Source organism: Amblyomma mixtum, chromosome 7, assembly GCF_055824585.1.
Source record: "Amblyomma mixtum isolate Tamu chromosome 7, ASM5582458v1, whole genome shotgun sequence".
NCBI lineage: Eukaryota > Metazoa > Arthropoda > Arachnida > Ixodida > Ixodidae > Amblyomma > Amblyomma mixtum.
Window position 1 is genome coordinate 87,575,911 of NC_143018.1, and position 12,055 is coordinate 87,587,965.

At 53.4% G+C, this 12,055-nt stretch overlaps 1 protein-coding gene across 1 annotated transcript in view; it reads right to left on the reverse strand.

The window, feature by feature from the left end:
• The window catches only part of LOC149336736 (uncharacterized), a 32,038-nt gene extending 22,226 nt beyond the window's left edge, over positions 1-9,812 (reverse strand). The window contains exon 1 of the mRNA XM_089553084.1: positions 8,371-9,812. Coding sequence (XP_089409210.1) covers positions 8,371-9,531 — 1,161 coding nt within the window. The 5' untranslated portion in view covers positions 9,532-9,812. The remainder of the gene's footprint in view (positions 1-8,370) is intronic.
• Positions 9,813-12,055: the final 2,243 nt, after the last annotated feature.

A 12,055-nucleotide genomic window follows, 5' to 3' on the forward strand; every position in this document is an offset into this window, starting at 1 on the left:
CATGCTTAGAACTTTCGAATGTCTTGTTTGTAATCAAAGTGTTATATCTGCTTCTTTTTAGTTTCCTGGTGGCGATGCACAGTATTCATCGTCTGCTCACTCTATACTGCATTGATGCTGCCGCGTACGCTCGAAACAAATGAATCAAAGTTACCGCCACCAACCGTAGCCAATTAGAAACCGATTAGGTCGCTATAAGAAACCACGAAAGGCTCAGGGGCGGTAAAGAGCGGAGTGTATGAGTGAATGTTTTACAAGACAAGCGGTGTAAGTTGTAAGACAAGCTCGAGCTCAGAAAACTAAAGCTTCGGTATTTCTTGATGTTTAAATATTGCAGAAGACAAACACGCACATAAGATGACATTATGCAGGTGACCGTCGCGGACTGAGAAGTTTCTGCCTATCCTTTGTCTCGCGCAGGTTGACCTCCATACACCTTGCCGACTTTATTGAGCCAATACTCCCTCACCTTCACGTCAGTGCGCGAGTAGAGCTGTTTCGTTTTGCAGCGCTCAGTCCTTATTTTGAAAAGACGCGTTTCGGGGATACCTCCGAGACGGACACCTTGTAGAAGGGCTACAAATTTCATCCCCGAGTTTTATTCCACACATTTTCCTCAAATGGCACGCATGAAGCATCAGATTCTTCGCATCGAACTCCAGAGATGTCCGAAAGTAACACCCTGAAAGTGGAGTGGCGTCTACTAGTATTGTATCGCATCATATCGTATGGTATCGTATTGTATTGCATTGCACTGTATTGTATTGTACTGTATTGGGTTTTATGGAGCAGAAAACTCAGAACATCATGCGCCAAACACGTGGTATAATTTCTTTAAAAAAATAGGTGTCCTCAGCGGCAGTCCTTCTGTAGACAAGGACTTTGAGGAGCTCAACAAATCAAATGAAGACCCCAGCCTTCTTCTGAGGCCTCCGAAAATGAATGAGGTGCACCACGAAATGCATTAAAGCACAGGGTAAGGATTTTTCGAATTTATAGTTTTTGTTATATTATAGTTTAAGAACGCCGCTTCTTTCAGGAAACTAAAAGCCGATTAAATATGTACAAGTGGATTATCTCCTAAAAGTTTACTAGAGGCATCTCAACCGTGCTTTAAGCTAAGTGGCGGTAGTGACAGGTGTGCGCTGCATGCGTTGGCATTGACAACGCTGTGCCAGAAACACGGCGCTGAAGCCATAGGCCGTCGGCGTTCGTTGTGTTCACTGGCGTTGGCGTTGACCACGTTTTACGCTCCGATAATTTTAAGGAAAGGAAGGCAAGCGCGCACGCGCGGCGAGGCACGCCAGCTGTGTATAGTGACGTCACTTGCTCCTCGCGCATGCGCAGTATGGTCGTGCAAGAGAGCACGCGAAACGGCGCGACTGTGGGCCAAAACCAAAAGTCGCGTGCGTGCACTGGTGGTAAAATTAATCCGCACCACTTCTCATTGGCACGTATTCCTCACTCTTTTATTGCGAAAGCAATACTACTCCCAAGAACGGCCTATCGCGCAGCGGCGGCCACTTGGCAGGTTTGACCTTTAGAATGACACCTGACGCCGTACCATGCCTAGTGACGTCACAGCGTGACGTCATACTAGGAGCGAGAGACGGGCTATCAACTCGGCTCGTCGGGTAACGGCGGCCGCTTGGCACGCCGCGCCTCGCTCCTCCCGCTAGAGGCGCTGCATATGTATAAACACTAGAGTTAGCGTTGCTCCGCCATCTTGCCTGTCAAGCAACCGAAGTTATGCGGCGAAGCCGCACTCCGTTTCTGTAGGCGACATGCCTAGCGCTTCACCGATCGACCGTGGGCGCTTTTCCGAGGTTTTTAAACCACTTTTTCACTTGATCGCAAACAAAAAGTATCTAAAAAGCTGGCTGCGTAACCCAGTAAAAAAATATAGCCAAGAAAAAACGGTGCTCTTTCTAGCGCGCGCCGTGAGCTGCGGCAGCAAGCGATTCCCACAGTCACCGTCCCCGAACTATTTACCTGATAACCCAAGGGCAGACTCAGTATTCTAAATACGCCGTGAAAATGCAGCATTCATTCATCTTTGCGGCAACATTTATTCACCGGACCTGCGTTTTACTAAATACGAAACCCTGCAAAAAGTTATGAGCCGGAACTATAAAAAGGACTATCAAATCCAAAATACGGTTTACTCGAAACTGGATGAATGTTATCATCTGAAGTAAACAATCAGATGCCTAAACATGTTTCCCTCGATTAAAATTTGTTTGCCATTCAGGTTTTATGCGAACAGGGATAAATACTCAATGCAGAGCTCTATTAAGGCGGAAGCCTTTAATGTCTCATCGTTGTAAGCAGCAGTTGTCGACAGAAAATGTCACGCTTTTCAATTGGTGAAAACGGTCGTGACGTCACAGTGCGCGAATTTCAAACGGGGCCAATTGCACTTTGGCTAGTAACCATGCAACCAATTGAAGGGATCGTATAGTGATGCACCAAGTAAGTGGGACTGAGCCTAGTTAATTGCTTAATTACCCAATTAGCCTAATTAGCTTTACTAGTCAGGCCATATAAAAAAATAAATCCGATTAAGAAATTGGTCGAGCTCAGGAATCGAACCCAGGTCCTCGGCGTGAGAGACGAGCGTGCTATCCACTCCGCCATGCCAGCTCGATGGTTTGGAATGAACAAAGGCGCGTCTAGTGAATACGGTGTCTTCACTCACTCTCATCCTCCTCCTTTCCCTTCCGGCGAGGTTTAGGTGTGCACCGACAAATGAGAGACAGATACATTTCCTTTCCTCAAAAACCAATTTACCGACGAGCGAGGCGTAGAACCGAATGGGCAATGGCGTTCTATGGACTCCCTGGCAGCGTTGCAAGACGCCGTCACGTTCCACTCTTAGCGGCGAAGCTTAACATCTAAACCACACATCAGTGACCACACTTTAGGTCAAAAAAGTGCCCCCCTGAATTTTGACGGGTGTCCACCGAGATATGTGAGACAGTTATTGCGTAATTTCCTTTCCTCAAATACAATTTTAATTTTCTTCATTACGGCTCCTCTTTATCTTTTTTAGTAGTTGTAGTAAAGACTTTTAATCGACCATAATTTACAGGCCGAGCATTTCGACCGCCTGGGCGACCAGAAGCCGCTGTTCTTCCCCTTCAGCGCCAAGCCAGTCGAGCCAGGTGGTGATGGATAGAGAGGGTGGGGGGAAGGAACCCGACTGCTGAGCAGCCGGGCAATAGAAGAGGCAATGGGCCAGGTCCGCATAGATACAGGGGCAGTTGGGACAGGAAGGGTCCGATCGATAGCGATAGAGGAAGAGGCGGGACGGGGTGATAACTGCATTCATCTGATGTGCCGAAGAAGGCGACTCCGGCACCGTGAGTGATGGATGAGGGGGAGGGTAAAGGCGTTTGTCGAGGCGGAGCTCAAGGTAGACCTCTTTTATGGTGCGGCGAAGGGTGAGTCTCCCACCGTCCTCCGAGGGCTTGGGCCAGGGGATCAACGGTGCCCGGAAAAGTGTGTCGCGGGCGAGCTGATGGGCCAGCTCATTGCCGTCAATCCCTGAATGCCCAGGGACCCAGCGGCGGAAAACGATGGAAGGCTGCAGTGCGGAGACCGCTCGTTCGACCTCCTGTTGGAGAGAAGGGGTCAGGGTGCGTTTCTGTATGTGGTGTATAGCGGCTTGTGAGTCCGAATAGACTGTGTACTCTTGGAGAGAGGGAAGGAGGGAAAATGACTGCAGGGCATGCGCAATGGCGAGGACCTCGAGGGACAATGCGTCTGGAGGGTGTAGATACGGCCCGCTGGTGTGGGTTTCAGGAGCACGGAGGTGTGGATGGTACAGGGCGTAGCCGCAGGAACCTCGAGGAGCCACGAAGGAGGCATCCGTGTAAGCTACACCCTGGGTATCAAAGAGAGGGGAATGGTGCTGTGCGGCAGCATGACGACGTCCGGCGTGCAGGACGGGGGACATGTTGGTCGGGAGGGGAAGGATACGAAGATTGGGGGCGGGGGTGGGAATAGGAGAGGTAAACGGGGAGATTGGAATGGGCGAGATACCCGCTTGAGTCAATAACCACTGACCCTGACGGGTAAGGGAAAGCCGGGCAAGCTGCGAGTCACGATGGAGACTGAGAAGAGAACGAAGAGGATGGGAGAGGCCTGTGGCAAAGAGCTTAGTGGTAGAGGTAGTGATAGGGAGGTTGAGAGCTGCCTTGTAGAGGCCCACAAGGGCAGTCTCGAGAGCGTTAAGTTGAGTCTGAGTGAAGGAAGCGTAGGGTGCGGTTCAGGTGTCCAGCGAGAGAGAGAGAGAGAGAGAGAGAAAACTTTATTTACAAAGGAATTCGGGGCACGCCCCAGGGTCCCCGAACGACCCCACTGCACTCAAGTATTTATGTTCCTGAGGTCCATAACACTGGCAGCACGGCCGGTGGCGATGGTCTGCACGGCCGGGTCCTCCGAGTGCAGCAGGGTCTCCCAGTCCTCCCAGTTCTTGAGGTTCTCTAGGTCCCGCGGGGGAGGGTCCGCCGGGCAGAGGGAAAGGATGTGGAGGGAAGAAGCGAAGGGTTCTGGGCATAGGGCGCAAGCAGGAGTGGGGAAGGAGGGATGATAGTGGGTTATTGTAAGGGGCGAGGGGAGAGTATGTGTTTGTAATCTGCGCCAGAGTGTTGCGTGTCTGTTATCTAGGGAGGGGTGGGAAGGGGGGTAGAGCTGGCGAGAGGCTTTGTATGCCTGGGTCAGCTCACTGAATGAGTGCATGCGATCCTTCGTGAATCCCCGATCCGAGGCCACCTGAGCCCGGTTTAAAGAACCTCGGGCTAAAAGGTTGGCGGCCTCGTTTCCGGGATTCCCGGAGTGCGCAGGCACCCATATCAGCTCCACTTGGCGGGGCGGAGGTGCATTGGGCGAGTCCAGTATGCCAAAAGCAGGGACATGAACTCGGCCTCGAGCAAAATTTAGAATCGCAGTTTTAGAGTCAGTTAAAATATACCGGGCTTCCGTGCGGGTTATAGCAAGTGCAATGGCGGCTTCCTCTGCAGCCTCTGGGGACGTATCTGGAGGGAGAGGTAGTGTGAGGAGGGTGGATGAAGAGGAGTTCACCGCAGCTGCTGTCACTTCATCACCCGTGCAGGCAGCGTCCACCCATACGGCGTCCGGCTGGGGGCCGTACGCTCGATGGAGTGCCTTCGCACGGGCTCTGCGGCGCTGCTCATGGTGGGACGGGTGCATATTCCTCGGGAGCGGCCTGATGAGAAGCTCTCGGTGTAGGGATCGTGGGATGGCGAGAAGGGTTGGGTCGTTGGCCGGTATTTTGATTCCCAGGGAGTCCAGGATATACCGACCTGTGGAAGTTTTTGTGAGCCTGACGTATTGGCCCTGTCGGTGGGCCTCCACCAGTTCCCCGATCGTGTTGTGGAGGCCCAGACCTAGTAATCTGTCTGTGGGTGTGTTGAGGGGAAGATGAAGTGCTACCTTGAATGCCTTGCGAATCAAAGCATCCAAAGCGTTTATGTCATGTTTGGATAGTTGTAAGTATGGGGTAGTGTACAGTACACGGCTGAGGACAAAGGCATGAATGAGGCGACATAGGTCGCGCTCCTTCATGCCTCTATGATGTCCCGAAACCCTGCGGATGAGGTGCGATATCGCGCCTGCAACCTGCTTGAGTTTCTTGAGGGTAGTGGTGTTTCTGCCATCGTTCTGGATGTGCAAGCCCAATACACGGAGGGTGCCAACCTCAGGTACCGGGTAACCATTCAATTCAATGGCAATGGGGGAGCGGGGACAGCGGTGGTTCTTAGGCCGGATGAGGAGCAGTTCGGACTTCTCTGGGGAGCAAGACAGTCCGATGGTCCGTGCGTAATTTTGGGTGAGGGTGGCTGCTTCCTGTAAGGTGTTCTCTATGTCGACGTCACTGCCGTGGGTGGTCCACAGGGTGATATCGTCGGCATAAAGAGTGTGCTTCAGGTGGGGAATAGTTGCCAATTTTCGGGCGAGGGGGATGAGGGTAATGTTAAAGAGAAAGGGGGAAAGGACGGACCCTTGAGGGGTGCCGATACTCTGAAGTGTGTAGGAGGTGGAAGACAGAGGGCCGAAGTGTATCTCAGCCGTGCGGTCAGTCAGGAATGCTTGAATGTAGGCATACGTGCGCACACCCACATTCAATGGGGATAGAGCAGTCATGATCGCCTGATGTTCAATGCGATCAAAAGCTTTGGAGAGATCCAAAGCTAAGACTGCCTTGGTGTGACCTGGAAGAAGCGGGTCAAAAAGGTCGTGTGTGAGTTGCAGCATGGCATCCTGTGCGGATAGATGAGGGCGGAATCCCACCATGCTATGCGGGTAGAGATTGTTGTCCGCCATGTGACTTGTGAGTCTCGCTAACACAACATGCTCGAGGAGCTTCCCGAGGCATGAGGTTAGCGAAATCGGGCGAAGGTTTTGAATGGTGAGTGGTTTGTTGGGTTTTGGTATAAATATTACCTTCGCGTGGCGCCAGGACTGCGGGAGGTTACCCTCCCTCCAGCACTGGTTGAAGTATTTCGTAATGTGGGTGATCGATTGGTCATCCAGATTACGGAGCACGGAGTTTGTGATTTGGTCTGCACCAGGTGCGGAGTTGGCGCGGAGAGTCAGGAGGGCCGCTCTGACTTCCGTCTCCGTGATGTCGGTGTCGAGTGTTGGATTTGCTTGTCCTGTGTAGTGCGGTAGAGGGATGGGGCCGCCTGGAGACGTGTATATGGTTTGAAGTGTGTCTAGAAGGGTGTCGGGATCGTCAATGTGTTCATGTGTGAGGCGTGTCACGTGGTGCTGTGCTGCTGATTTGGTGCGTGTGGGGTCAATGAGGTGTCGGAGGAGTTGCCATGCACGTTTGCTGGACAGGTTTCCGGCGATGCCGTCACATATCTGTCCCCAGCTGGATCGACAGAGCTCCTCAGAGTGCTGTTGGATTTGTGTCTGCAGCGCGGCCAGCCGCTTTTTAAGCGTTCTGTTGTGTTTGTTGCCTTTCCAGCGTTCCAGGATGCTGTGATAAGCCTCCCAGAGGTGGGCTAGGCGTGTGTCAAGGGTCGGTGTTTCGGTTGTAGTTTCAATGTGTCGCGTGTTGTGGTGAACGTCATGCTTGAGTGATTGCACCCATGCATCGATGTCTGCGATGGGAGTGTCTGGGAGGGCGGTGCGTGCAGCGCGAAAGGCATCCCAGTTAATGAGTTCGTGTGTCATATTTGCGTGACGGGGTGGTTTGTATGGGACAGTGATTTGTATAATGTAATGATCACTGCCCAGTGTATGTTGTGTTCTGTTCCAGGTAACGCCGCGGATACAGCGGCTCAGCGTCAGGTCCGGACTGGTGTCCATGCTGACACTGTTGCCGATCCGCGTAGGCGTCTGAAACGTGTTGTGCACAGTGAGTTGGAGGTTCTGCAGGAGCAGCCAGAGCCTGCGACCTCGATGTGTCGTGGTTGTGTATCCCCAGTCAGTATGCTGACTGTTGAAGTCCCCACCGATGAGCAGGGGATGTTTCCCTGCTAGATGGTGTAGCTTTCGCAGAAGTGATTCTAGCGGGGCCATCGGCAGGGACGGGGGGTGGTATATGTTTGCTATAAATATAGAAGGAAGTGAATGTGTGTGATGTATAATTTCCGTGATCACGCAGGGCGTCTCAGACGTAATGTGATGAGTTTTGTAGGTGAGGCTGCGGTGGATGAGTGTGGACGCCCTGGGTGTGTTAGTGGTATCCGAGTGTGTAGATGTGTAGCTGGGGAGGGTTGCTCGGTGTGCAGTCTCCTGGAGAAGAAGTATGTGGGGCGTGGGTGTGATGGTGGGAAGGAGAAGTTGCAGAGGTGCGCGCTTTGCCCGGAAGCCGCGGCAGTTCCAAGTTATAATGGGGAGATAATTAGTGTTCCCCCCGCCATATTGGATGGTGGGGGGATTGAGGAGGGTATTAAGACGGGTGTCAATTGGTATGTGTGGCTAAGGGAAGGTGTTTTGTGCTTGTGGAGGTAGGATGGGGGGAGTGGAGGGGGTTTGAAGTTGGGTGAAGCGATGGGTAAGATTATGCTCCAAGAGCTCCATCATCTTGGTAAGCATAGCGTCCATGCGCTGCTCAAGTTTTTCGGTGAGGGCGGCGGCAAGGTGATTGAATCTGGCCTCGAGGCGGGCGTCTAGCTCCTTTAGTTTATGGTCAAATTTTGCTTCGAGCGCTGCTAAGTTAGCGCCTATTTCTGGGGGCACGGGAGGGGGTGTGGCGTCTGTGGTGCGCTGTTTCTTTGCAGGAGGGGTGCTCGAAGTGTCTGTGGATGATGAGCTCGAATTAATGACAGGGGGTGCGGGTTGAGGGGGCATGGAGGGGGCGGGGGTGCTTAGGAGAGAGGAAAGGCGGCTTACCTCGTCACGCAAGGCCTTGAGTTCCTGGTCTCTCGGGTCTGCCTGGGAGGACTGGGGTGGTGGGGGTTGACGGGTGGTTTTGCCGGAAACGCGGTCTGCCCAGGTGAGACGCGTGGCGTTCTTGCTGCCATTCTGCCGGCTTGTAGAAGGCGACCGGGAAGCCGTCGAGCTGCGTCTGCTGGCTGTGCCTGGTTGATCGTAGCGGGAAAGCCGCGATGTACCCGGAGGAGAGAGAGCGTTCTTCGGGGACGCTAGTTTGCGGCCCCGTCCCTTGCAGTTCCCGGTGCCGGTCATATGAGGGCCTCCGCAGAGAATGCAGCTGGGGGTGCATGAGGGCACATCTTCCTTTGGGTGGGACTGCCCACAGCGGGGGCACTTATGGGATCTTGGGTGGACACACACGTCTGCCCGGTGACCAGGGACGCGGCAGTTAGTGCAGGCGTCTATATGCCCTCGATAGGGTGTGCACCTGTGGAGGGCTCCTCTATAAAGGACGGCGCGTGGGACAGGTCCAGCTCGGAAAGTGATTAGGATGGAACGCGTGGAGCCCATTCGGCGGGCGTCCACGATGATGGCGTCTGGGTTGCCGGTGATCAGGTCTTGCAGGAGCTCTGTCGGGGTCTCATTCCAATAAGCATTGGAGATGACTCCGCGTACCGCTCCATCCGGCGGGGCTATGTAAGCTGCGACGGCGAAGTCCTTGCCTTGGTTTTTGATGCTGGTTACGCTAACCAGGGCAAGCGCGTCAGCTTTTATGGGCGTGCTTAAGGTGCACGTATTGTTTACGGGGTGTACCCTGATTTGGGTACGCGTTGGTTCGTGTAGCTGGGACGCCGCTTGAAGGATGGCTTCCCGTAGTTGTCGGGCTGGAAGCAGGTCCAGCTGCAGCCCGCCTCGTGATCTGAACACGACCTTGTAGTCTGCAGCAGGAAGCGGCGGCTGCTGCCGCGAACGCTGCGCAGCTGTGCGCGTTGCTTGTAGGTGCGCTGACTTGTCAAGGCGCGCAGACTTGGGGGCACCGGTAGCAGAGGCTGCGGCCTCCTGGCTTCGGGATGGTGAAAGGACGTCCTTGGAGCGGGCAGGCACACTAAGAATGTGCGTCCAGTCCCTTGGGTCGTAGTCGTGGGGGTTAAGAACCTCTCCCTGCACCTGCACCTCCATGATGGTGTTGGTGGCGGAAGCGTCCGACGCAGTAGGCCTAGCTCCCAGCGGAGCGAGGCCTAGCTCAGGCGAAGAGGTCACAAAGAAAGGGCCGTGGGTGCCCGAAAAATGGCTTAGGCGGGCCAAAAATTGATGGCGTGCGGCACTCACATTCGTAGATCAGTGGATGGTGAAATTTGGGCCGATGATGCAGGCGATTGGCGAATTCCGCTGTCTTTGTGCGGAGCCGATGTGGGGTGCGTCTGTACTACTCGGCCCCCTAGCGGCCAATCTCCAGCGAGATGACAGAGAATTACTGCGCCATTTCCTTTCCTCAAAAAGCGTTCCGTTCAAAGGGCAAGGCATCGCGCCGAACGGGTGGTGGCGTTCCGTGGACTCCCTGGCAGCGCTACAACGCGCTGTCGCGTTCCACTCCTAAAGGCGGAGCTTAAGCGTCCTTAATTAGCAGTTAATTAGTATTCAGGTATTAATCAGTAATTAACAATTAATTAGTGATTTGCCATCACTTATAATTAGTACTCAATTATATGTGACGCCAGCAGTGCCACAGAAACAGCGAAGGTGGTGCGGAAAACGCTTCCGCCTCTACCCACTTTAGACAATCAAAGTGCCACCTGAATTTTTTTAGCGCTTCAATAGCGTACACGAAAAAGCGCAGGTCCGCAAGCCCAGCCTGGGGCCGAATCCACGAAGGAGTTCGCTTTGGAACGCGTTCGCTTTCTCTCTTGCCACCTCGCTCGATTGGTCGTGTGTCGTCACCGCTGGCGGTGACGTCACTTCAGGGAGGCGGGAACACGGATTTTGTTTACGTCACGAGACTGTCAATCAAGTGAAAGAGAACGCGTTCGGTCGCTGTGTGCGGAACTCTGAAAGTGGCGTTCGCTTCAGCGAGAGGAGAGACATGCCGGTACCTCCCGCCGCCCCGCTGTTGTTCGCGGTGCTCAGCGAATGTGATCGGCGGCCCCGGCGGTCGCGCGTGCATGACAATCCTTTCGACATGCTTGACGATGCTTTCCGAAGGCACTTCAGGCTGTCGAAGCTACTTGTACGCCAGCTATGCGAAGAGCTCAAACCCCACCTTGGACCAACGAGGAAAAGTGCGCTCACAACAGAGCGCAAAGTACTCTGCACCCTACGGTTCTTCGCTGCCGGGGGCTTCCAGGCGGCAGTCGGCAGCGAGGCAACTATACGGCTCCCGCAGTCGTCTGTGAGCCGGACGATTTTGGCCGTCGCTCAGGCAATCGTGCGTGTCGGCACGGAGAAAAACTGGGTGTCGTTTCCTTCGACTCCCGAGGAGAAGTCCCGCGCCAAGGCAGAGTTTTTTGAGCGTGGTCTCATCCCCGGCGTCGTCGGGTGCGTCGAGCTCACACGAAGGCTTCATCATGTAGGTATGTTCCTCCATGAACTCAACGAGCCTTTCACGCTGGCGCATCGAGACGTGCGGGCCCAGGCGACAACCTTTGTGCGTTGACATGACGACTAGTGAAAATGTCAAGCTGACAAGTGCTGACACGTGAAAAGTCTCCCGCGCAAGTTCGAAATGCCTAAGGGTTGAAATGCGGGCCAGTTGGTACATTGTAAACGAAAAAAACCAGTCACACAAGACGACGGACAAGAAGAGTGTACACACCACAACGACTGGACTAGCAACTGAAGTTTATTGGAAAATACATGGTCCGAGCAAGGCCAGCAGAGCATGCGCAGCAGCATCATCACTAATCACTGAGCAAAAGAAACAAAGACAAGAAATCCCATCTATCGTGGACGACCTAAAAAAGCAAATTCTTTTTCAAGCAAGCGCACCGAGGTTGTGCTTGCGCTCGAAATGCCTATCGCCCTCTCGCGAACACAAAATAAAACAACACAATTGAGAGCGCCCTCTCGGGAACGCAAAAGAAAACAAACCAATCAAGAAGCATTGAAACCGCCTCAAAATAAATTCTATGCTTATTTTATAGGCTCTGAGTAATAAATTTGCAGTATTGTAGCCAAACGCATTCATTTAGAGGTTAAAAACGCAAAGAAGTTAGCATATGGCTCCTTAAAAATACATGCAACCGAGATGGGACCGCCCAACAAAGCCGATTGGCTGTTGCCTGCCCCGTTGTCCTCCCGCAGTGTTCCTCCCACCTTTCTCCCGCCGATGTCAACGTCAAACTGACGTCACGGCAAAGCGAACGCGTTCCAAAGCGAACTCTTTCGTGGATTCGGCCCCTGTTTTCGGTAAAGAAACCTCAATGCAACTTTTAGCAAAAAAAAACAAAAAAAAAAGGCGCGAGCTACGCACACTAGATACCCCACAGCAGCGAACGTAAACAGCCGTTGGATAGTGAATCCGCTTCGAACTTGGACGGCTGTCAATCGAGTTCGCTGCAGCGGCGGCATCGGGAATAGACCTGTCCCGGCCTACGTCATCAGCGCACGTGTTTCTGGTCCGATGGGCAAAACATGCACCGTACCGAGGAAGCTCTCACAGGGAGAAGAAAGGCTGCAGGGCGTCTCGAATCGGGGAACAGAGGCGGCG